The 26,638-nt window shown below is 48.0% G+C and overlaps 1 protein-coding gene across 1 annotated transcript; it reads left to right on the top strand.

The window, feature by feature from the left end:
• The first annotated feature begins 516 nt into the window (after nt 1-516).
• Nucleotides 517-26,126, top strand: cbx7b (chromobox homolog 7b). The gene is made up of 6 exons (XM_073033365.1): nt 517-670; nt 10,097-10,140; nt 14,988-15,053; nt 17,783-17,849; nt 20,494-20,830; nt 24,988-26,126. Exons 1-6 carry the CDS (start codon nt 602-604, stop codon nt 25,155-25,157), a joined length of 753 nt encoding a protein of 250 aa, XP_072889466.1. The 5' UTR covers nt 517-601; the 3' UTR covers nt 25,158-26,126.
• The last annotated feature ends 512 nt before the right edge of the window (nt 26,127-26,638 follow it).

Here is a 26,638-nt window from a genome sequence, read left to right on the forward strand (position 1 = left end):
TCTCTGTTTTGAGGCATTGGGGAGATTTTTCCCCTCTTGACGGTGAAACACGTTCTCAGTGCTGCCCTCCAGTGGTGGGATACTGCCTCAACAGGCTCTCCCCAAAACTTCTGCCCCTCTTCTCTCTGACAGCTGGGCTGTCACAGTCAGTCTGGACTTCCACTGCCTCTCCTGTGGGACTTTCTTAAAGCCAAGAGTGGGGGGGGGAGTGGGAGGGCAAATAATGCCTGCGACCTGAAAGGACAGGGACTTCTGGAAAAACACTCAGCAGGTCGGGCAGCTTACGGTTATGGAACACCAGCGGGCGCGATCGCACTTCTGCAATGCACCATCTTGCAACTTTACTGCGGCTGCCCTTCGTTGAACGTTGCCCCGGGCTAACGGGAGCGCGCGCCGCGGAACCGGCCCCTTCTATTATTATTATTCCACCCCCCCCCCCCCCCACCCGCGGGCGCGGGCCGGGTCCGCGCGTGCTCGCCGCGCCGGGCGCGCGCGCGCAGGGTAGAGGGAGAGAGTGAGTGAGAGAGAGAGAGAGAGAGAGAGAGCTCGGGGGCGCGCGTCTGAAAATGTTGCGCAGGAAGAAAGCTGCGAGCCCGGCTGTATGGAGCTGTCTGCGATAGGAGAGCAAGTGTTCGCGGTGGAGGACATCAGAAAGAAGCGTATCAGGAAGGTAATCCATCAAACAATGCACACCCCGCCAGGGCTTCAATGCACTGCGGTCAATTAAGAGAAATAAAATGAAATATTACCGTACCCGCAGTGAAACCCGTGCCAGCGGCTGTCTTTGAGGCTCTGAAAAGGGGTTTGAGCGGGGAAGGTTTGTATCACCATCCGAGATATAAACACCATAACAATTAACGCGAAGGGAAAATCAATAATGCAAAAGGAAACAGCTGCAAAATGGACTTTATCTGCAACGGTGCGTAGTATTTTAAATTGTAGGCATGAGGGCAGAAACGTAGCGTTTAAAAATACTCATTGTGGGAGGGGAGGTTACAACTTGCAGATTTTATTTACTTGCTACCGGTAGTGGCCAAATCTTGTTGGGAGTTCAGTTGGTTAATCAATTAACGGATTAATTAATCCATAAATTATGACAAGCAAAATAAATCTGAAGAATTACCAGCGGAGAAGCATATTCTTCGAACTTCAATTATCTAAAGGTTAATTACTGAGTGATTTAAATCTTAACTAGTACACGGCCTGGGTTTAGTCGGAGTTTAAAAAAGGGTTGGGTGACTGGATTCAAATACAGTCAGGATGCGTGTGAGAACTGGTTGTTTATGGGGGAAACATGGGCTTGTTGGAATCAGGTAATTGTTAGTGTAATTCCAACAGTTTGGGGGCTGTTCCGTCCATTATATCTGAACATCCTCGACTCCCATTTCCCTGCCTTTTTACGTTTTGATAAGAGAGAGGGGTGTCAGTGGAAAGTCGTGCAGCAATTGGACAGGGGTAGAGTCCGGGGTGAGCTTGGTGCTGCCTCTCTCAGCCAATTTGCGGGATGATGTTGCAGGAAGTTCTAAACTCTTGCCAGCTCCATCGTGGGCACTAGCCTCCCCGCAATCCAGGACACCTCAAAAAGGTGGCATCTATCACAAAGGGCCCCCATCGCCCAGGACATGCCCCCTTCTCATTGCTACCATCAAGGAGGTGGTACAGGAGCCTGAAAGCACACACTCAACGTTTTAGGAACAGTTTCATCGATTTCTGAATGGACATTGATCCCATGAACACTACTTTAATATTTTCCCTCTTTTTTTTTGCACTGCTTATTGATTTTTTAAAAAATACATGCTTATTGTAATTTATAGATTTTATGTCTATGCATTGTAATGTACTGTTGCAGCAAAAAAAATAATTTCATGACATGTACCAGTGATATTAAATTTAATTCTGATTCTAGGGATGAATATGTGTTTAAAAAAAACCCTCCAATTTCTGTGCGGCACTTTCTTAAAGTAAATGCACCGTGCGAAGGTAGTTTCGATTTTGAAAATTAAAATCGCAGGCAATAAAAATGCTTAGGCCATCGTGGAAAGCGAAACTGTGAATATTGACTCTGATATCTGGAGCAACGAAGGGGATGTCATGAAGGGAAGTGGCATCCCTGTTAGAGGGCCTTGAGCTGAAAATGATGACTGTCCATTTCCTTCCGCAGATGCTGCCTGACCCGCTGAGCTCTTCCAGCATCTTGCTTGTTGCAACAGGAAATGGCTTTTTCATTCCGCAGATGCTGTCTGACCCGCTGAGTTCTTCGTTATAACTTTGAATTTACTTGGAGATACAGCGTGGAACAGGCCCTTTGAGCCACGCCGCCCAGCAGCCCGCTGGTTTGACCTTAGTGTAGTCACAGGACATCTTACGGTGACCAATTAGCCTGCTGACTCGTAGGACTTTGGACTGTGGGAGGAAACCCCAGCGCCCGGAGAAAACGCACACTGGAAGGAACGTTACAAACTTGCTCTCAGAGGATGCTGGAATTGAAATCTGAAATCTGAGCCCCCCCCCCACCCATGTCTAACAGCGTCCTAACCGCTACACCACCGTCGCGCCACAGCATCTCACTTGTTGCAACGAGAGACTGTGACTTCTCCTTTCCACAGATGCTGAGTTTTTCCAGAATTTTCTCTTTATTTTTGTAGTTAATCTGCTGTCCCTGCAGGCACACAGCAGTGCCAGGGAGATCTAGAATGATTTTGCAGGTATGTTAATCAGCTTGTCCCGGGGGACAGTTCATCTCGTTTGCCAGCGATAGGTTGGGCACAAACAAGTGCTCCCTCAAGCTGAGGGCAGAGGAACTGAGCCGTGAAAAGAGGCAGGACGGGACACGTCGACTGCTGGCTCACACAGCGCTTCTCCTCTGGACAAATAGCCGGGTGAAGCAATAGGGAAGAATATTTGCTCAGGCCAATTGTTGTTGGGCTGGAGACAGTAGGGCAGCAGTTTCTGGTCTGTGGGACTGGGAGGTGTTCTACCTGGTTTGTTTCCTCCCTACCTGTTTTGTAACTTCAAAACATCAGACTAATTCAAAGGAAGACGCAGAAGTCAGAAAAGTGAATAACTTCAGGTTTAGTTCACGCCTTGTGCAAGTGTCACGTGGTAATGTGATAATGTATGTCATTTACATATTTTTACGTGTTACTCGTGTAAACAATAAGGAATGCCTAATCAAACAATTTACAAGTTTATTCAGATATGGCTGAAATATTAAATACAGAAGCACTCCCCGTGTCCCATGTACCTGGCACCCCTTCCAGTGCCCTGAGAAATAACTGTTGGATGTGGACCTGTGACGCTGAGGGGAGACCGACGGCAGTATCGGGACTTGGGCTGAGCTTACGGTGAGGGGTTGTGTGGGGGACGGAGAGGGTAGTTCTTCTGTCGTTTATTTTCCCTGCACGCTCTGGGGAAGAGAGCGGGAACACCAAGAGCACGGTGTGAACGGGTGACCGACGACCAAAGAAATGCGGCTCGCTTCCGAAATTTATTATCAAAGTGCGCTCATGTCACCGTGTACAACACTTGAGATTCATTTTCTTGTGGCCACTCACAGTAGGTACAAAGAAACACCACGGAATCGCTTGCCCAAGCCAGTTAAGCTACAGGGACCAATTCTGGGACGCCGAGAATCATCTTTCTTGGGGAGGGATGTGGCTGAGTTACAGTGGAAGGTAGGGAGTGATAGCAGTGAGGGGTGAAAATAAAACTACAGAGGCTGGAAATAGGAATATAGAACATGGACATCTACAGCACATTACAGGCCTTTCAGCCCACAATGTTGTGCCAGCCTACCCTAGAAACTGCCTTGAATTTCCCTTTTTTTCTAAGCTCCATGTACCTATCGAAGAGTCTCGTAAAAGACTCTGCCTCCACCACCACTGCCGGCAGTGCATTCCATGCACCCATCGCTCTCTGTGTGAAAAACTTAACTTTGACATCCCCTCTGTACCTACTTTCAAGCACTTTAAAACTATGCCCCCTTATGTTAGCTATTTCAGCCCTGGGACACAGCCTCTGGCTATCCACATGATCAATGCCCCCATCATTTTATCTCTTATCAAGTCATCCTCCATCGCTCCAAGGACGAAAGGACAAGTTGACTCAACCTATTCTCATAAGGCACACTCCCCAATCCAGGCAACATTCTTGTGAATCCCTGCATTCTTTCTATAGCATCCACAAATCAAAGCGGAAACTGCTAGAAATACTCAGTGGGTAAGTCAGCATCTGTGGAGAGAAAAGGACAATGAAAACATCAGGTCAGAAACCTGAGAAAGGAAAAAAATCAACAACTAGTGGTAGAGAAGGCTTGGGGTGCAACAAATAAAATTTCTGTTGGAGGAATTAGATAAAGTGATCTTTAAGGGGAGGTTAAGGTCCTTAATTGAGGAGTGATGTGCATGGAGGAGAATGGATGGTTTTAGATGTTGGAACAGTGCACCTGGATAGAAAAGTTTTGAGGGATGTGGGTCGAACCACCAGGTTCAGGAACAGTTACTACCCCTCAACCATCAGACTCTTGAACCAAAAGGGATAATTTCACTCAACTTCACTTACCCCACCATTGAAATGTTCCCACAACCAATGGACTCACTTTCAAATAATCTTCATCTCATGTTCTCGATATCATTATTATTTCTTTAATTTTGTATTTGCACAGTTTTGCACTCTGCACTCTGGTTGAACATCCAAATTGGATGGTCTTTATTTGATTCTGTTATGGTCGTTATTGGGCAGTGGGGTGGAGGTGCATCTCTACCAAAGGAGTTGTAGGGCGCTCCTTCCCTCTGCTAGTCTGCAGGTCACTCTTGGGCAAGGTGTAGCATATGCTTAGCTCCCCAGTCAAGGTCACGTTAAGCCATGGAAGCAGGTGGTGGATGGTCGTATGAGCTGCTGGGGCTTATCACAAGTCCTGGTCATGCGACCACTGACACCAGGCAGACAATCTTCAGTCTGAAGAGTTTTGATAATGGCTGGGGTCACCCTTCTCGTAAAGACACTGCCCAGAAGAAGGCGATGGCAAACCACTTCTGTAGAAAAATTTGCCAACCACAGTCATGGTCCCTTGACCACGATTGCCCATGTCATACCACACGGCACATGATGATGATGGTTATTAATTCATAAATTTATTAAGTATGCTCACAAGACAATGAATCTCAGGGTTGTATATGGTGACATATATGTACTTTAATAATAAAGTTTACTTAAAACTTTGAAAAGCTTCCGTCTCACCATTATACGACTATTGAACGGACTTCTTGGATGATAAGATGGACTTGACCTCACGATCTACATCATTATGGCCCTTGTCTGCCTGCACTTTCTCTGTAAGTGTAATACTATATTCTGCACTCTGTTACTGGTTTCCCCCAGTATTACCTCGGCATTCCAGCGTGGTCTAAAAATCTGTGTGAAGCGCCTCGTACAATAATGAACCGATTCCCGGTTACCACATGAAGACAAATGGGGCTAGCTTGGACGGCCATGTTGGGTTAGGTCAAAGAGTCTGTTTCCGGTCTTTGTAACTCTGTGATTCCATACAGAACATTTCTTACGATGCAACTCTTAATGTACAAAGTGAAAAATGTACCATTGACATGGATCAATGTGTTTGCCTGCTGTAGGTTTCTTTAAGGCTATTTAAATGAACTCTAAACTGATTCCACAGCTTATGGCTTCATGCTTAAGGACTCTACAACTCATGTTCTCAGTATTTATCTGTTTGTCAGTTTAATTATTTTTGCACATTAGTTTTTTATTGATTCTGTTATGTTTCTTTGTTCCACTGTGAATGCCTGCAAGAAATGAATCTCAAGGTAGTCCATCCGTCCATCCATCCATCCCTCAATCCCTCTTCCCTCCTCCTCCCCCCCCCCCCCCAGCTTTTCCAGCTACTCCCTCAATTTAACCCCAGTCTAATCACGGGACAATTTACAATCACCAATTAACCTACCAACCAGGAGGTCTTTGGACTGTGGGTGGAAACCCATGGGGAGAATGTGTAAACTCCTTACAGGCAGTGGTGGGAATTGAACTGGGTTCGCTGGTATAGCAGACTGTTGTGCCACCCTATTCATATGACACTGCCATATGACATGTCAGTAATTTGATGATAAACTTGCTTTGAACTTTTAAATGTGATCGGTGTTGTAGGTGGGAGAGTTAGGGAGGGTAGTAAGAGGTCCTTTCTCAATGGTGGTAGTGTCTAACACAAGGGGCAAGGGTATAAAGGCAGAGCTGGAAGGCTCTGAAGTGGGAGGACCTGAAGGGAAATGTGTTTAGCGTTTGGAACACCTCTGTCTGAGGAGGTGGTGGACGAAAGGTTCTTGCAACATTGAAGAAATATTTAAACAAGCATTTACATTGACAAGTCATGGAAGGCCAAGGACCAAGTGTGGGTAAACAGGACTGGCATAGAGAAGTTTCAACAGGGTTTCTCATGGTGGGCTGTTTAAGAAAGTCAGGAGACATGGGATTCAGGACTGGCTTGTCCGTAGACGGTGGTAGTAGAGGGAGTGTATTCTGCCTGGAGGTTGGTTCCCAGCGTGGGGATCTGTTCTGGGAACCCCACTCTTCGTGACCTTTATTAATGACTTGGAAGGGTGGGTTAGTAAGAATGTGCTTGGCATGAAGGTTGGTGGAATTGTGGATAGTGTACAGTGGGTGGCAACGGGACATTGACAGGGTGCAGAGGAGAGGCAGATGGCGTTCAACCCGGAAATGTGTGAGGCTTTTCACTTCGGAAGGTTGAACGATGGCGGAGTTGATAACAAGCCTCTTAGCAGTGTGGAAGAATAGAGGGATGTTGTCGTTGTCCATAGATCAAAGTTGCCACACGAGTTGATAGAGTGGTTAAGAAGACACACGTTAGAGATTGAGTTCAAGAGCCATGAGTTAACGTTGCTGCTCAATAAAACTCTGGTTAGACCACGCAGAGTATTGTGTTCAATTCTGGTCACCTCATTTTAGGAAGAAGGTGTCAGCTTCAGACAGAATGAAGGGGAGATTTACCAGATTACTGTCTGCGTTGGAGGGCATAACTTATGAGGAAAGGTTGAGTAAGGGAGGATGAGATGCGACAATAGATGTGTATAAGATGTTAAAAGGTCTAGATTGAGTGGACAGCCAGAGCCTTTTTCCCAGGGTGGAAATGGCTAATTCACAAAGGCCTGTACCTGATCTTTCCAATTTGATTGATTTAAGTGCCAGGCCGAATCAGAAGGCTCAGGGTTGGGCTGAATCATGTGGCGGGGTCCAGGCCCCAGAGCGTATCGAAACGACAGAGCCTGAACTTTGGTCGATTTGAGCAGTGGGCCAGATCGAAAAGGTCGGGGTGTCGGGACCGGAGGCGAGGGACGGGCTGGTTCCGCTCGCTGCTCTGCATCGTTTACTCAGCTCTGCGTTGAACTGAGGCTGTGGCTGAGGCCTGCTCAGGCTGCAGTGACTCCTGGCTTCACGTCTGTAGAATCACTTCCGTAAAACTGCAGTTCTGAATGTTATTTGATTACTTCTATTGTTTGCACAATTTTTCCCGCTCTCTGCACGATGAGTATTTGGCGGCCTTTTTCTAACGGGTTCTTTTGGGTTTCTTTGTTTTGTGGCTGCCTGTAAGGAGATGAATCTCAAGCTTGTATAATGTATACCTACCTTGTAATAAATGTACTTTGAACTTTGTAATTTTAAGGTGATTGGAGGAAATTATCGGGAAATTAGCAGGAAATTATTGTCAGAAGAATTGTTTTTTTTTACTCAGAGTGGTGAGTGCATGGATTGTGCTGCTGGGGGTGGTGGTAGAGGCAAATACATTAGGGGCATTTAAAAGGCTCTTACAGGAGCACATGGGTGAATAAAAATGGAGGGTTTTGTGGGAATGAAGGGTTAGCTTGATATTGTAGGAGGTAAGCTCAACATGATGGGCTGAATGGCCTACACAGTTGATGTTCTGTAATGGACAATGTGGGCTGAAAGACCCGTTTCTGTGTTGTACAACCCTATAACTCTTATCAATGCAATCCACTGTTAGCAGTATTCGTGTATAAGGGACCACACCACCTTTGTTCCTAAACCCTGGTGACTGGATTAGGCGGGGATCCTGTTTCAGGAATGTGTGATCCCAGGGCAGGTTGAGACTGGGACGTCTCCCATGATTTTATGGAGGGGTGGTCAGTGATGCCAAACGGCTGGTAAGGAGTTCAGGGATGGACATGTCTCCTTCTCAGACTGTCCCCACTCGCGCTCCAAGGGAGAATTTCTTTTGCCTGTTGATGAAACTTTGGACGTCAACAATGTGCCCAAAAAAAGACATTCGGAAAGGGTGACTCACCTGATGAAGGGTCTCAGCCCGAATTGTTGACTGACCTGCTGAGATCCTCCAGCATTTAGCTCAAGCTTTGCAGCATGTGCAGATCTCTTGTGTTTATTATTTGGACAAGTTCCTTGCTGAGGAAAGGTTTAGGTTAGGTGTCTCTAACCTGGGGGGAACCCCTGGTTTAGAGGGGTACGACCGAATGCAGGCCAGTGTGATTGGCTTGCATGGGCTTTTGGTTGGCATGGATAGATGGGCTGAAGGGTCTCGTTCTGCACTGTATGACTATATCCATCCTATGGGATAACTCCATTGTGAGATGTGTTGGATCCTGATGCTTTCTTCAGAAGTTAAGGATGAAGCATACAACTTGTTGCTTACATCGTTTTATTAGGCGTTACAAGAACAAAGAAGATGAAGAGAGAAGTGTGAGGAGAGAGGATGAAGAAGAGAGTGAAGAGAAGGAACAAAGGTGGTGTGGTCTCCTTATACGCGAATACTGCCAACAGTAAATTCCATTGATAAGTTCACCAAGTAACACGACACCCCCCCAGTTGGCCGTTGATGCAAGTGACACATTTCACTGTATGTTTTAATGTACATGTGTAAATAAAGCCAATTTTTTATCTTTATAATACAGTAATATTCCATTAAGATCATAAGATATAGGAGCAGATTTAGGCCATTTGGCCCATTGAGTCTCCTCTGCCATTTCATCATGCCTGATCCATTTCCCTCTCAGCCCCAATCTCCTGCCTTCTCCCCGTATCCATTCATGCCCTGACTAATCAGGAATGTATCAACCCCTGTCGTAAATATACCCAATGACTTGGCTTCCACAGCTGCCTGTGGCAATGAATTCTATAGATACACCACTCTCTGGCTACGATAACCTATGTGCTCAGGACTTTGGACTGGTAAATCTTCCAGACTTTTGGATGTTATCTTAATACTGCAGCACATTTTAATCAGATTTTTAAAGATGTTCTAAGATATCTAGTGGATATATTGTCTATTGTAATGAGTTATCGAGGGAACTCGTTAAGTTTAAGAATGCAGGAAATGGGACTCCAGTCTGGTGAGGAGCGGGACACGGTCCCAGTTGTGTTTTGTTTGAGCAAACGTGGTCCCAACTGAGTTTTGGGAGGTGGGGGGTGCGGAGTTGAGTTGCCAGGTCCTAGCAGTGCAGACCGTCACGCAGTGAGTCAAATATCAGGGTTTCTGAATACTCGGATAGCAGGTTACTGGAGAGTGCACAGCCTCAAAATAGAGGGATGTCCTTTTAGAACAGAGATGAGGAGGAATTTCTTTAGAGGATGGTGAATCTGTGGAATTCATTCCCACAGGCAGCTATGGAGGGCATACCACTGGGTGCATTTTAAGATGGAGGATGATAGGTTCTTATTAGTCTGGGTGTGAAATGTTATAAGACCATAAGACAATGGACCAGAATTAGGCCATTCAGCCCATCGGGCTTTCTCCACCATTTCATCACGGCTGATACAGGATCCCATTCAACCCCATACACCTGCTCTCTCACCATATCCCTTGATTGGGGTTGAGAGGGAAATGGATCAGCAGAGTGGACTTAATGGGCTGAATGGCCTAATCATGCTCCTATGTCTTAAGGTCTTACTGTAGCACGTCACGCGAACAGCAGTGGGTGGGTTGGGACTGGAAGCCGAGTACGGGGGCTCGGAGTGGCCGCGGTCGCGTCCGGTTTCGTACCAGAGCGCCTCTCTTAATTGTAACCCTGACGATGGTTTCTCCTCTTCTTGTTTACAGGGCAGAGTGGAATACCTTGTGAAGTGGAAAGGATGGCCCCCAAAGTAAGTCGGCTGCCTCGTTCTTCCGGTGTCTCTCCCCGCCCCTTCCCCTCGCGGTATTCTGACCCTGACTCTGCTGCGCTGACCGTTCTGTCCCAGCTTGGTGCTGCCCCCAAACTGTGAGCCGGGAGGTAGGCGGGATCGACCTCTCGGCCCCGGTCTTGGCAGATTGAGTCTGGTGATACTATCCTGCCGGGATTGCAAAGGAGTCGCTACCGACAGATTCCCGTGGAAACTGGTGCACGATACCTGGTCGAGAGGGATAATAAATCAGCCATGATGGGATGGCAGAGCAGACTCGATGGGCTGAATGGCCTAATTCTTCTCCTGTGTCTTAAAATAAACCCAGGAGAAACATCATGGGAGCATCACACAAAATAGTCTTTGCCTGTTTTGTTCCAATGTTGAAGAGAGGCTCCACCGTCAGGCAAGGTGAATTTAGTTGGCTGCCTTGTCTTTTCCATTTTCCTAGTGTTCAGTTCCCAGCATGAGAGATATAAATTGTTTTATCTTTGCCGCAAATACCAAGATACAGTGAAGAGCTTGTCTTGCATACTGTTCATACAGGTCAAGTCATTACATAGTGCATTGAGGTAGGATTAGGTAAAATGATAATAATGCAGTTATTAAGTGTAAAAGATAGTGAAAAAGTGCAGCAGAGGTGAATGATAAAGACTATAACAGCTAGATTGTGAGGCCTGGAGTCCATTTTATCGTTCAAGAGGTCCATCCAGGAATCTGGTAAGCTGTCCACGAGCTTGGTGGTACAGTACGTGTTTTCAGGCTTTTGTATCTTCTACCCAGTGGAAAAGGGGAGAAGAGAGAAGTCTGCGGTGTGTGGGGTCTCTATGCTAGCTGCTTCACCGAGGCAGTGGGTAGTCGAGGGGATGATGGTTCCCATGAAGCGATGGACTGCGTCCACCACGCTCTGCGGTTATTTCTGTTACGTGCAGAGCAGTTGCTATATGAGGATTGAAAAAAGCTGGAAAAAGTTGTAAGCTCAGCCAGTTCCATCTCGGACACTACTCTCTCCTTCAAAAGGCGATGCAGTATCCATTATTAAGGACCCCATTGGCCAGGACGTGCCCTCTTTTCACTGATATCATCAAGGAAGGGGCGTGTAGGCCTCCGTTAGTCTCGATAGGCCATGGATTTGCACCTTGGAAAGTTTCCAGAGCGCAAGCCTGGGCTAGGTTTTCTTTTATGGACGACAGGCAGTTGCCCAAGCTGCAAGTCTCCCCTCTCCACGCCACCGATGTTGCCCAAGGGAAGGGCATTAGGACCCATACGGCTCAGCACCGGTGTCGCCACAGAGCAATGTGTGTTTAAGTGCCTCGCTCAAGGCCACAACACGCAGCCTCAGCCAAGGCTCGAACTAGCGACCTTCAGCTAACTAGACGAACGCCTTAACCACTTTGCCATGCCCCAACACGAGGAGGGGGGTACAGAAGCCTGAAGACACTCAACATTTCAGGAACGGCTTCTTCAGCACTGCCATCAGACTTCTGAAAGGACATTGAAGCCATGTAATAGTAACTATATATTGTCCCTTTTGTTGCGTCTTTTTGCATTGCACTTATATTTCTATATCTTATATATTTATAATATAATTTATATAATATATATGTATACATTTATATTTGTTATATTTCTTATTGCAATTTATAGTTTTTATCATTATGTGTTACAACGTGCTGCCACAAAACAGCGACCTTCATGACATATGCCAGTGATATTAATCTGATTCTGCATCCAGACCCAATGCTTTCTATGGTGCCTCAATAAACATTGGCAAGAGTCAACAGGAGATCACATGATGGATCCTTGCAACCAATCAGAGCTGGCAGCCCATCCTTTGGCCAGCCGTCTCCTCATGGGCTGCTTCTGCGATTGGTCGCTTGGTTTGCCAGGACTATTGAAAACAAATCCACGTATGCAGGGTTTGGGAGACAGCTGGCCAGCTGGATAAAGCTGGATATTGATTAATGGAGAGTTGGGGACTGGGACAATGTAGTTGCAAGCGCAGAATTCTACTCCATTTTACTCGCGGCTTTGATCAAGGGAAGAAAGAATCTTTTGTAGTGACTGGAATTTCCGGAATATGAGGGACTTGACAGGAGAAACAGTGGGGAGATCGAGAAATTCAGTTTCAACGATTTGGAAAATTTTGGTTAGAAGGAAATGGATTTAACAGAATGTTTCAGAAGGGCAACACGCACAAAGTGCTGGGGGAACTCAGCAGGTCAGGCAGCATCTATGGAAAAGAGTAAACAGTAGACGTTTTGGGCCGAGACCCTTCAAGACGGAGAAGGAAGGGGGAAGATGCCTGAATTAAAAAGGTGAGGAGAAGGGGAAGGAGGCTGGTTGGAAGGTGATAGGTGAAGCCAGGAGGGTGGGAAAAGTCAAGGGCTGGAGAAGAAAGAAAAGAATTGCATGAACGTGTGAAAAGGAAACATTGACAGGGCAGCGGGGAAAGAGCAAGTGAGAAAGATTGACGTACAGCACCGGGGGAACTCAGCAGATCGGGCAGCGGCTTTGGAGGGAAATAGTCACCGTTTCAGGTCGGGACCCTTCAACGATATCATCAGTCAGGCACCTGGCATTATCCAGCGGTGTATCTGCCTCTACCATCACCCCCGGCGGTGCGATCTATGTACGTACCATTGTCTGTGTAAGGTTTTAAAAACCCTACCTTTGACATTCCCCTCCCCCACTATACTTTCCTCCAATCACGTTAAGATAATATCCTTTCGTGTTAGCCACTGTTGCACTGGAAAGAAGCTCTGGCTATCCACTTTCCCAGTTTCTGTTATCATCTTATGCACCTCTATCAAGTTGTCCCCTTAAACTCCTTCATTCCAGAGAGAGAAGCCCTAGCTTGCACAACCTTTCTTTATAAAACATGGTCTGTAATCCAGGCAGCATCCTGGTAAACCTCCTATGCACCCTCTCTGAAGTTTCCAGGTCTTTCCTATAATCAGGTGGCTGGAACTGAACACAATACTCCAAGTGTAGTCTAAGCAGAGTTTCATAGATTTGCAACATTTTCTTGTGATCCTTGAACTTAGTCTCCTGAATAACGAAGGCAAACACACCTTACACCTTCTTACACCCTATCAACTTGTGCTGCAACTTTGTGGGATCTATGGATGTGGACCCCAAGATCCCAAGTTCCTCCACGCTGATGAGAATCCTGTCGTTAACCCTGTATCTGTCTTTAGGTCTTGACCATCTAAACTGAATCACTTCACACTTCTCCACGTTGAACTTAATCTCCCACTTCTCAGCCCATCTGCATCCTGTCAACGTCCCTTCGTAACCTACGACAGCCCTCTACACTATCCGCAACGCCACCAACCCCTCGTGTCATCTGCAACCTTACTAACTCACCCTTCGAGTTCATCATCTGAGTCATTTATAAAAATCCCTGCAGGAACAGCACTGGTCGCTGACCTCCTGGCCGAATACTCCCCATCTGCTGCCACCCTCTGCCTTCTGCAGGCAAGTCAATACCTAAACAAATCTGGAATAAGAATCTAGCCCCAGTGCTGGTGACAGTGACACTACTTAGTTCTGCAGTTGTACCACTGGTTGTCCATCCTCTGCTTCTCTCTGCAGTCAACGAATATTCTCAAAGTCAAAGTGGTAGTTGGGCCTGAAGGTTGTGGGTTTGATCTCTACTCCCGAGACCCAGGTTCAAAAGTCTCGGCTGATGCTCCTGGGGTGGTGGGGCAGTGGGGTGCTGCACCTTCAGAAGTACCGGGTGACATATTAAGCCAAGGGCTCCATTGTCTGCTTTCTCAGACGGATGCAAGATCCCATGATGACCTGTTGAAGGATGGAGTTTATCCTGACCCATAATTCTAGCAACATTCCATTCAATTCAAGTTGAATTGTCAATCAGCCATACATGAATACAGCCAAAGGAGACAGTGTTACTCCGGGGTACCAGCAGTCTCACACAGCACAAACCAGACCTGAGATAGCCAGCATTAATGGTACCACAGTCGCACAACAAAAGAGTCAAAAACCAACGCCATCAGTTGACAATTGACCGCAATAGAGCCTGTCTGCTGCCGAGCGGACACTGGGGAGGGCAGTACCGACCCCAAACTGGACGCTATGCCAAACCGCTCCCCGTGTAGCACATCGGCCCTGACACCCCCCCCCCCCCCCAGGGTAACTCCACAGCTTGAGGTCCAGTCCTTGCATATACAAGACAACCAGCCCATATAGCTTATCGTAAAAACAGTCTGCCTATTGTCCATTTTCTTCCACCTCCCCCCTCACCTGGTTATTCCTGCCTCCCTTTGCCTGCCTCCACCTGCCCTTGTCTCCCAACTCTGCTCCTCTCCCTCCCTTACCTCCATCTACCCTTCGTTTCCTCACCCCTCGGCGGGCCACCAATCACCTACCCGTCCCCGTCTCACCCCTCCCCTTCTCCTCTTCGTACTGGCTCTCTACACTCTCCGCGCCCGGTCCTGGCGCAGGGTGCTGACCGGAAACATCGACGGTTTCTCTCTCCTCGCTACAGATGCTGCTCGACTGGCTGAGTGTTTACCGCTGCCGATCCCATGTCCCGTAGTCACTGGAGTCTGTTTTTGCCTATGTTGCCAACCGTGGGACAGCAGTAAATTGCTTTGGGACGTCCGGAACTGCTCAGTGTTTCAGTGTCAGCCAGGGTTCTCAAAGAGGCTTGTGGGGGGGGGGGGGGGTGTCGATTGAATTTAATCGTGAAACATTGTTATACTCCCGATGATAAGTGTGCTACCCAGGCTCAGCAAAGGAACGGTGAGGCAGAATTGACGTCTCCTGTACCTTATGATCTAACTCTCCACTCGACCTCGCAGGTACAGCACGTGGGAGCCCGAAGATCACATCCTGGATCCGCGACTGGTCATGGCTTATGAGGAAAAGTAAGAGAGCTTTTAAACTTTACTCCATTATTACGGTGTATCGGAGCATCAGCCCTAACAAGTAAAGATGTGTGTCTTAATTGGGTTTAGACCGTGAGACATGGGAGAAGAATCAAGCCGTTTTGGCCCATCGCGGCTGAGTTACCCCAGGTGTCGGGGCAGGTCGACAGATGATATCAGTGGGGTGGGGGTCTGGATACATGCATATTCTGTGTCCTGGTATCTTAGTGATACTCTGTACGGGTCTGTTGTACGTGCAAGGATTGGGTATCAAGCCGTGGGTTTGGGGGGATGGGTTGGCATTGGGATCTGTGACTGTGATCTTGTGTGTACTTACTGTGTGTGACTGTTGGTGATGTGTCTTTGCATCCTGACCCCGTAGTGACGCTATCTGGATTGCTTGTATACATGTATGGTCAAACGATAATTAATCTTGAAATTGAAATTGTCCTGCCTTCTCCCCACGACCTTTGACGCCCTTACTAATCAAGAACCTATCAACCTCTGCCCTAAACGTGCCCATTGTTTTGGCCTCCACAGCTGTCTGTGTGGCAATGAATTCCTCAGATTCGCCACCCTCTGGCTAAAGAAATTCCTCCTAATCATTGTTCTAAAGGGACGTATTTGTATCCTGAGGCTGTGCCCTCTGGTCCTAGTCTCCCTGACGAATAGAAACCTCCTCTCCATGTCCTCTCTATTTAGGCCTTTCAGCGTTCAAAAGGTTTCAATGAGATTTTCCCTCATTCTTCTAAACTTCAGGGAGTGCAGGCCCAGAGCCATCAAACACTCCTCATAAGGGTTTATAAGTGTGCTTAACAGATGTTTGCAACAACCCATCACAAGTACAGGAGCTTCAGGACTCGCACCACCAGGTTCAGGAACAGTTACTACCCCTCAACCATCAGGCTCTTGAACCAAAGGGGATAACTTCACTCAACTTCACTTGTCGGTGAACTGTTCCTACAACCAACACTCACTTTCAAGGACTCTTCATCTTGTATTCTTGAATATTTATTTCTTATTTATTTATTTATTATTATTGTTCCTTTCTTCTTGTATTTGCAATTTGTTGTCTTCTGCACCCTGGTTGAACGCCCAAGTTGGGCAGTCTTTCATTGATTCTGTAATGGTCATTGATTTATCAGTGAAGCTCAGGGTTGTGCATACTTGGGCCCTTAGCTCCCAGCGGAGCATTGGCCATCGATGACCTCCCATCTCCACCGTCCTCGGAAGTCAGTGGTACGGTTGGAGTTCATCCATTGTACAGGGCATTGGCCCGTACAGCTGCACCAGAGCCCTGTTGACCGGCCTTACCCGTTTCCAGCTCTCATGACAGGGGAGTAGGGTTAGACTTTGAGAGGTGGGAATGTATATGGTGACATAGATGTAGTTTGGTATCAAATTTACTTTGAACTTTGAGAAGGGAACTAGTCTATGCCTGAGTTTGCTGGCTGTTATCTTGTGCCTCAGTATTTCTCCCTGAGATTCTGTAATTGGAATTCCACACCCAGGTGTATTATTATGTATGTCGTGAAGGTTATTGTTTTGTGGCATCAGTACAGTGCAAGATACTAAACAAACTACTATAAGTTACAAAAAATAAATAAAAGTAGCAGCACACGCAAAATGTGGGAGGAACTCGGCAGGTTAGGCAGCATCTATGGAAATGAATAAACAGGACTGTATTGGGCCAAGACCTTTCTTCAGGACTGCGAAGGAAGGGGGAAGATGGCAGAAAGAAAAGTTGGGAGAGGGGAAGGAAGCTAGTTGGAAGGTGATGGTTGAAGCCAAGTGGGTGGGAGAGGTAAAGGGCTGGAGAAGGAATCTAATAGGAGAGGAGAGTGGACCATAGGGAAGGAGGAGGGGAGGTGATAGGCAGGTGAGAAGAGGTAAAGGGGTAGAGTAAGGAATAGAAGAAGCTGGGGGGGTGGGGGGGGGGTGGAATTTGTCCACCGGAAGGAGAAATTGATATTTGTGCCGTCAGGTTGGAGGCTACCCGGATGCAATATATGATGTTGATCCTCAACCCTGAGGCCGGCCTCATCTTGGCACAGGAGAAGGCTACGGACCGGCACGTCGGATTGGGAATGGGAACGGGTTTCGCCAGTGGGAAATGTTTGGCCACAAGAAAATCTGTAGCTGCTGGAAATCCAAAGCAACGCGCACAAAACGCTGGAGGAGCTCCGCGGGTCAGGCAGCCTCCTGCTGAAGGGTCTCGGCCCGAAACTTCAGCTGTTTACTCTTTCCCATCGATGCTGCCTGGCCTGCTGAGTTCCTCCAGCGATTTGTGTGCGTTGCTCGGATTACACTGGCTGCTTTACCAGGGCGGTGGGAGAAGTGAGGGCAGAACTCTGGTTTCTGTGACGCACTGAGCCATGTGGTCACGGGCAGAGCAGTTGCTGTACCGAGCCGTAATGCTTCTGAACAGGATATCTCCTTGTTGTAGGGGAGTCACGGGATGCTTAAATCTGGAGGAACTCACAAGTTGCTGGAGGAACTCAGCGGGTCAGGCAGCATGTATGGAGGGAATTGGATAGGCAACGTTTCTTCACCCGTCCAACCGAAACGTCAACTGACCGTTTCTTGCCATAGATGCGACCTGAACAGCCGCGTTTCTCCAGCATCGTGTTGGCCTAGCAGAGGGCAGATGCTCCGGAACTTGTATTGAGATCTCTTCTCTCCTCTTGTTCCTTCTGTTAAACTTGACGCTTTGGCCTGTCCTTCACCAGGGAGCAGCGAGACCGTGCACTTGGATACAGGAAGCGGGGCCCGAAACCGAAACGATTCCTACTGCAGGTGAGGGATGCGGTTCTGCCGGGAGTGTGGGTGCAGGGTCGCAGGGTGGCCGGTTCACCAAAACGCAGGCGGCTGTCCCCTGGTCGACTCACTGAATATGTTCAAGGCCGAAATCAGCAAGTTACGGGTTTGAATCCTACTCCGGGGACCTGCATTTTCTGGCCCCTCCACAAGAGGCCAAGGGTTATGGAGGGCAGAGCAGGAAAGTGGGGCTGAGGCTGTGATTTGGATTGGCCATGATGTGCCAGGTAACCTGATCCTGCTCCTATGTCTAAAGGCAGAATAGACTCGAAGGGCCAAAGGGCCTGCTGCTAAATCTTCTGCCCTTCTGAATGGTAGAACAACCCACAGGGCTGAATTGCCTCCTCCCTGCCTTTAGTTGAACCGCTGCCCACTGCCCACTGCCCAGAGAGGCCTGTTGTCATAGAGACACGGATAGGGTAGAAACAAACCCTTCGTCCACTGAGACGGTCATCACCCCCACCCATTCAGCATTTATACTGATTCCATTTATTCTCCCCAAATTCACATCAACCACATCACCTCCCCAACCATTCACATCAACCCCGCCCCAAACATTTCCATCACTCACCCACACACCAGGGTCATCTTACAGTAACCAGCAAATCCACAGCACCTGTGGCCTGTGGGGGGGATGCCCATGTGGTCTTGGGGGAGAAAGTGCAAACAACAATCCAGGCAGCTCCTGGGGCGGGGATTGAACTGCTCAAGCTGCTGTATCGCTGTGCCACCACCAAACATCCACTCTGCCATTGACCAACTAGGGAACCCACGGTTCCTGTCCCCCTTCCTGATCACTTCCTCCGCAAACCCTCTCTTCCCAAAGCAGTGTGTCAGACGACTTTTGAGATTTGTGACTATCCTCTTTTAAAAAAGAAAAATCCCCCACTTAGTAATTCTGAGCAGAGATTACACTGGACAACTTCTTTCAAAGGTATTGCTTCCTTAGAAATCTTCTTTGTTGAACACAAACATAATTTAAGATTATTTGTATCATGTAGGAATTTGGAGGAACAAAAAATTAACTTCTTTTGAACATAATATTTTTAATGGTGTAACGGTGCTGACATTTTGCAATTGTTTAACTAGGCTAAATTTTTTTTGGATGATTTTCATTTGTACTCAGTACCTGAGGCTTCTCGCTTAAGTGTTCAACAATAATCAGCCAGCATTGATGGATTCCAGTGGCCCTGACACCATTTCCCCATGACCACAATGTCCCGCTGAAACCTTTCACTGTCACTGACAGCGCCAAGATTTGCAGGGAAGAAGTCTAAATAGGAATGAATCTTTAGTGACATGTTGCATTTCATGGTTTTGTATGCTTGAAGCATCTTACCAACCAGCCGCACGTAGTTTGGTGCTCTGTAGTTGCCAAGAAAAATTTTAATAACATCTTTGAATGCCTTCCATGTGATTTTCTCCGGTCCCACTAGAAGTTCTTCAGATTTTCTGTCATTGATGAATTGTTTGATTTGTGGACCAACAAAAATGCTTTCCTTAACCTTGGCATCAGTTACTCTGACTTGAATTATGAACTGAAATAACAAATACAGGTGATTTCCAAAAAAGTGGTGCGTGATAGGGAAATTTCATGGCAATTTTCACGACAGCAGCCCAAAATCCATAAGATACACCCAAAACTATTTAGGAAGCAAAATCTTAGTTGTCCAGTGTTATCATTGATTAATGAATTAGTAACAATAATTATGGACTATTTTAGGGAAAGAGAATGAGTTCTGTTGCTTAATTAAACATTGTTTTACTATTAATAAAATTATAGGAGATTAAAATGAAAGAAACATTTTAGAAAACCTGTTCAAATGATATTAATATTAATCTTTTAAAAAGGCAATTGAAAATTAACATCTTTTCTGAATAGCTTTGTTATTGTAAACACTGACTAACTAAATACTGATGTGCAGACAGTTTGCAAAGACCATCCAACATCACTTGTTCTTCCAACTGTTGAGTTGGCGCCAAGCCAGCATGAGACCCTTACTGTGAAAAGACTTCACTGCTCTTGGGTTGTAAAAATAAAAGAATCATTCTCTGCTATACCTGGCAATAAAGATTACCATTATCTATCCTTTTATTATGGAGGGGGGTGGTTTTAAAGAATTGAGGGGAACTGTGTGAAAATAAAATTTCTGTGCATGGCCATCTTGAGCACGTGTGCCATAGGTTCGCCATGCCTGTCCCAAACACATTTTTGGAGATTGTCATGCTCAGTGTAGTCTAGATGCACTACTGACCGGCCCTCTCCTGCCCTGGATGTTCCTGGCTGATCTTCCAGCACTTACCCACTCAGTTATGTGCTTCCTGACAGCCACCCGTTTCCACGCAGATGTCCACACTGGGCGTGGTAATGAGGAGATGCTGGAAGAAACAGTTTTGCGCCTTACTGGTATTTGTTGGGGTTTTCTGTGATTGGTTGCCCCATTTCCTATGTTACTGCAGGGATCAGTATTCCAATTGGATTGTTGGGAGGTGGTTTTGGGAGATCCTGGGATGGGGGTTTGAGGTAAGGGCTCACCTGCCATCTCGGTGTTAGTTGGGGAGGGGTGTAGATTCCTGTAGTGTTGACTCACCTGCGTTGTGTACCCCCCCCCCCCCCCACCAGCGGATCTATGGCATGGACTTGCGGAGCGCCAGCAAGCTCAAGGAGAAAGGGAAGGTTCGCCTCTCGTTGTCCCGGCGCTTTGACAGCACCTCGGTGTCCGGCCCGGCCCAGCTGGAGCTCGGCGAGAACGGGAAGCGGATCCAGTTTCCGCTGGCGCGGAAGCACAAGTTCTTCAAGGTGGCTAAGAGCAAGTGCGCGGCACGGGCCGTCAGCCTGGCCAAGAACCACGGCGCCAGGGAGTGCTCGGAGGAGGAAGCTGGTCGGGACGGGCGGAGCAAGTTCCCGGACTCTGAGTTTGAGGACGAGGAAGTCCGAAGCATTCCGGAGAGAACAGAAGGTGGGAGCGAGAGACCGCGAGGCCACCTCCACCTACCATTCATACTGTCTATCCAGTTCCTTCCAGCTGTCAGGAAGATTGCCCCACAGGAACACACTTGCATTATAACTTTCTCAGAGCGTCTGTTCCAGGGAATGAGAGAGACCATCTCAGAGCTCCCTGCTAGTCCCTCAGTCACCCCAAAGCTCCACCTCACCCGTGGAATCTTTGTGCCCCTTCACCTTCGAGGCACATAGCTTGGCAGACTCTCCTTTGCCCCGATGGCAATAGACAATAGACAGCAGGTGCAGGAGTAGGCCATTTGGCCCTTCTAGCCAGCACCGCCATTCACTGTGATCATGGCTGATCATCCACAATCAGTACCCCATTCCTGCCCTCTCCCCATATCCCTTGACCCCGCTATCTATAAGAGCTCTATCTAACTCTCTCTTGAACGCATCCAGAGACTTGGCCTCCACTGCCTTCTGGGGCAGAGCATTCCACATAATCCACCACTCTCTGGGTGAAAAAGTTTTTCCGCATCTCTGTTCTAAATGGCCTACCCCTTATTCTTAAACTGTGGCCTCTAGTTCTGGACTCACCCATCAGTGGGAACATGCTTCCTGCCTCCAGCGTGTCCAATCCCTTAATAATCTTATATGTTTCAATCAGATCCCCTCTCATCCTTCTAAATTCCAGTGTATACAGGCCCAGTCGCTCCAATCTTTCAACAAACCCTCATAAACCCCACTACAGCCACCCCCCCCCCCCCCCGTAGCATTGAGTCCTTTTACTGTAAAGAATACAAAGATATAGGAGTAGACCATTTAGCTCCTCAAACCATTGGCCGATCTATGCTGGACTCAGCTCCTCTTCTGTGCCAGTTCCCCCAGAACCCTCAGTTCATCTATCTTTCAAAGCTTAATTGATCGCCACATTAACTATATCCAATGATCTGACATCCACCATCCTCGTAGAAGCTAGAGCACTACAAAACGGTGCAGGCCCTTTGGCTCGTGATGTTGTGCTGACCTTTGTGAGAAGGAGATGAATCTCAAGGTCGTATATAATATACATACTTTGATAATAAATATACTTTGAACTTTAAACTTTTGGACTTTGACCTTTTAACTGGTTCTTCAGATCAATCTAACCTTCCCTCCTATGTAGCCCTCCATTTTTCTGTCATCCCTGTGCCTGTATAAGAGTTTCTTGAATGCCCCTAATGTATCTACCTCTACTGCCACTCCTGGCAGGGAGCGTCACGCACACACTGCTCTCTGTGTAAAAAAAAAGCTTGCTTCTGGCATCATCCTTATACTTTCCTCCACTCAACGGTAAAACTTTTCCCCTGGTATTAGCCATTTATGCCCTGAGAAAAAGTCTCTTGACTATCCGTTGGATCTAAGCCTCTTTTGTCACCTCTCCTCCTCCTTCACTCCAAAGAGAAAAGCCCTAACCCGCTCAACCTATCTTCATAAGACATGCTCTTTAATCTTGACAGAGTCCTGGTAAATCTCCTCCACAGCCTCTCTAAAGTTCCTATAATGAGGTGACCAGAACTGAACACAATACCCCAAGTGTGGTCTAACCAGGGTTTTATAGAGCTGCAACATTACCTCATGGCTCTTGGACTCAGTACCCCAACTAATGAAGGACAGCACGCCGTAAACCTTCCGAACCGCCCTGTCAACTTGTCTAGCGACTTCGACATGAACTCCAAGATCCCTCTGTTCCTGCCCACTGACTCTGTATTCTGCCTTCAAATTCAACCTTCCAAAGTGAATCATTTCACACTCCTCCAGGTTGAGGTCCGCCTGTCACTTCTCAGCCCAGCTCTGCATCCGGTTGTAATCCGGTTTTGTAGCCAGGTCTCCTTGTTTGTGACTCTTCCCACTAGTGGAAACATCTTGCATGTCTACCCTGTGCAGTCCCTTTAGGATCATGTGTGGTTGAATAAGACCACCCCTCATTCTTCTAAACCAGGGGTTCCCAACCTTTTTTTTTAATGCTCTGGCCCCTTTCCAAGGTTGGGAACCCCTGTTCTGAGCTCTAAAGAATACAAACCCAAACACTCCAACTTCTCTTGATAGGACAACCCTTTCAACCCAGGAATTAAAAAAAAAATTAAGTCTTGTCATATGTACATTGAAACATACAATGAACTATGTTGCTTTGCATCAACGACCAACGCAGTCCGAGGGTGTGCAGAGGGCAGCCCGCGAGTGTTGGCATGTTTCTGGTACCGGTGTAGCATGCCCACAACTTGCCAACCCTAATCCCATTTTTTTTTTGGAATTTGGGGAGAATGTACAGTCTCCTCACAGACAGTGGTGGCAATTGAACCTGGGTTGCTGGCTCTGGACAGCGTCGTGCTAAGCACTACATTAATCACCATCCCGTGCCTCAATTTCCTCTGCCCCGGCTCCCAAAATAGGTTCTGCAGTTGGCCCAATGAACATTCTCTTTGGTATTTGTCCCCCTGACACCACTTCATTTACCCCTTCTTGAAGTTTTTAGCGTTTGTTCTTGGCATAATCCCCCATTTTCCCCAGTGGATCTCCTGCTGCCCTTCCCTTCTGCATTCCTGGTGTGACCATCGGAAGGGAATGGGTGGATCCGAGATAGCATGTGGGTGGGTGGGACACTGCCCGAAGTTAAGCCTGGGGTGGCACAGCTGGTAGGCATTGCCCCATAGCACCAGAGACTGGGGTTTGATCCTGATCTCAGGTTAGATTGGATGTTTGCACGTTCTCCTTGCAGCTGGGTTTCCATGTGAACAGAAGGGTCCAGTTCAATGCTGTATGACTCTGTGGAATCAGGGGTAGGAAAGATTTTGTCAGTGGTGTGGCCCTGGGGTGAGGGTGAGGAGGAGATTTACCAGGATAACGCCTGGATTAGAGAGCATGTCTTATAGGGAAAGGTTGAGGGAGCTGGAGCTTTAGGCTTTGGAAAGGAGAATGAGAGGCGACTTGACAAAGGTGTGCAAGATGAAGTATAGCTAGCTCTGTTTTCTCAGGGTAGAAATGGCCAATTTGTAAAGTGACACTCACAAAATGCTGGCGGAACTCAGCAGGCCAGGCAGATCTATGGAAATGAATAAACAGGCGATGTTTTGGGCCAAGACCCTTCTTCAGGACTGGAAAGGAAGGGGGAGGACGCCAGAAATTATATCAAGTAAAATTTTCACCCTATTTCTAAGTTGATTGGGATAAGGTGTAGTGGGAGGGGCTGGTGTTACGGGACTGCCGGGGGTGGGAGTGAAGGTAGATACATGAAACTCTCAGACAGGCACATGGATGATAGAAAAATGGAGGAATATGCTGGAGGAGCAGAGCAGATCAGACAGCATTTAGGGATGGGAATCAACAGTGAATGTTTTGGGCCTGGACTCTTTGTCAGGACAGGCTCTGCCAGAGGAAAGGGTTAGGCTGGGAGGTCAGCATAACAATGGACTGAAGGGCCTGGACTGTAATGTTCTATGTTCTGTACCAAAGATGTGTTGGTTGGTAGGTTAATTACTTACTGCCTGTTACATCGTTGGCATTTAGGGCAGCAATGAAGGTCCTCTACAACGTTGGAGTCAGATGTAGAATTCATCATTGCTACTTCCATAGCAATTGTGTTTTGACCAGTCAGGCTTGTTAACTCCTGAGCCTAGAGGACTGGTGGACCACTAGGTCTGGTCTCTACCCTTTGACTTGTTTAGCATGGGTGGCTCTACCAAGAGTCAAAGCACAAAACCCTGACTCCAGCCAACATAGCTCATCGAGGCACACAACCCTTCAAACCCTATGGCAGAATTGTGGTCGTCCTTGCAGGGTAGGTTAATTGATCACAGTAAATTGGCCTTTGTGTGTGGATGGGTAGCGGGTTGTGGGTGAGTGACAATGGAGGGCAGTAGCCAGTGAAACTGAAAGGAAAATGAAATGGACTTAATAAAGGCTCAATGGTGGTTGGCTTGGACTCAGTGGGCTGAATGGCCTGTTTTGGTGCAGTATCTGGGGCAGCGGAGGTCCGGTTATTGGGGTGAGTGGGGCTCGCTGATCGATGAGGAGGGTGGTTGGGAAAGTGAAGACGGTGGGAGTGGTACTACAGGAGGGCGTACTGATAATGAGGCGTCCTTCCGCCCAGCAGACGGGGTTACCCACTCTTCCTCTCTTTCATTTCATCCGCAGGGGCTGCCTCTCCCGTCGGGAACCCCTCGGCCATTCCCGCTGGCTGGCATCCCTCCATCCCTCTGGGCGACATCACGGTGACGGACGTCACAGCGAATTCCCTGACAGTGACCTTCCGAGAAGCGTTGGTGGCAGAAGGATTTTTCAGGGATCGCAGCTTAAGTTGCTAACCTCAACGTCAACAAAAGGAGATTTCCCCCCCACCACCCACCCAACACCAGGCCTTGCGTCCGTCCTGTGAAACACTTTGTCCATTTTCCTCACAGTGAAGGTTCCATTTGTATGAACCCCGTGGTTTTGATGTGTGTGGCAGTCGCGTGGTTAACGTCCACAACTGGCAGGTGCCGGTGCCGTCCCACCTTGGCATGGAGCATCCGATCACGTGTTGTCTTCCGGCTCTCCGACCAGGCGTCTTGGGAGTTTTGGGAGGAGGTCTAATGGACTGAGCTTCTTGCGAGGAGACTTCTGAACTTGCGCAGAACGGACTGCGATCGTGTGGTACGTGGTGGCTTGGGAGGTGCAGCAAGGTCCCAGAATGTACGTGTGTGCACCCCACCCTCTATGTTGAACTCCTAGAGAACAGAGAGGTCAGGTGACCCCTGTTGGCCATGAAACTTTGCTGACCATTTTGGGAGCCAGTTCTTCTTTCAAGCGGATGTCGTGAGTTCACGGTCAATAAAGCCCATCCTGGACCCCTGTCATGTTAGCTGCTGGAGATTGCGGCTGTCTGTGTAACTAGCTGTCCGCCGAGGGGTGATTTCAGGTCCACTGGCTGGCTGTGAGCCTCTGTACCAGTCTGGGCCGCTCAACACCTGAACTTTGGCCAATGTCTTCCAGAGGGACTCGCCTGCACAGGAAGGCATGGCCTCTCCCAGCTCAGAGTCCACAGCCAGCCCTTCCCTGTTGTCCTTTTGTCCCTGCCTGTAACGTCATGGCAACAGAAGGGGAAGGGTGGGGGGGGGGTCACCTCATGACCCCTGGACAGAGACAACCCCCCCCCCCCCCCCACCCAGGATGTTGGTGTTGGTCGTTTATTTCTGAAATGTCTCTGGGTTTTTTAATCATCTGCGGTTGACTGCCAGGATGAGGTAGAGTGGGGAGAGTTAGCCTGGGGTTCAAGTAGGGAAGTGTGGGCTTGGAGGGGGATGAAGGAAGAGCTGGGGGTGGGGGTCAGGCCCTGAAGTGGGGGGTGGGGCCAGGGTTGCAGGCTGGAGTGGGGATTGGGTTCAGGGGATGAAGTGAGGGTCGGGGGCCTGAGTAGGGGTGAGAGGGCAAGGGAACGAAGTGGGAGGGGGTGGGACAATCTGAGATTGAAGGGTTGGGATTGGGAAGGTGGTGGGAGCTGAGGTGGGGGAGGAGAATGAGGCCAGGGGTTAAAATAAGAGTTAAGGGTGAAGTGTGTAGTTGGGTTGGAGGGTTGGGGCTGGGATTAGGGTGGGCAGGAATAGAGTTTTAAGTTTCACTTGAGTTTTAAAAATGACTTTCCTTTGTGTTGTCTTCGCAAAAGGAAATTGTGGAGTGATTGTGTATTGGGCAGGAGAGGGGATGGTGGGAAGCTGCTCTGGGTGGACGAGACTGAGGAAGGGTTCAGACGTCCCAACCACCCTGGTGCGTACCGTGTGGGTTTAGGGAAACCTGTTGTATAGGTCTT

Source organism: Hemitrygon akajei, chromosome 31 (assembly GCF_048418815.1).
Source record: "Hemitrygon akajei chromosome 31, sHemAka1.3, whole genome shotgun sequence".
NCBI lineage: Eukaryota > Metazoa > Chordata > Chondrichthyes > Myliobatiformes > Dasyatidae > Hemitrygon > Hemitrygon akajei.

Coding starts and splice junctions, on each gene's coding strand:
- cbx7b (XM_073033365.1), top strand. CDS start 602: ATGGAGCTGTCTGCGATAGGAGAGCAAGTGTTCGCGGTGGAGGACATC. Junction 17,850..20,493: donor CGAAACGATTCCTACTGCAG/GTGAGGGATGCG, acceptor CCCCCCCACCAG/CGGATCTATGGCATGGACTT. Junction 20,831..24,987: donor CATTCCGGAGAGAACAGAAG/GTGGGAGCGAGA, acceptor TTTCATCCGCAG/GGGCTGCCTCTCCCGTCGGG.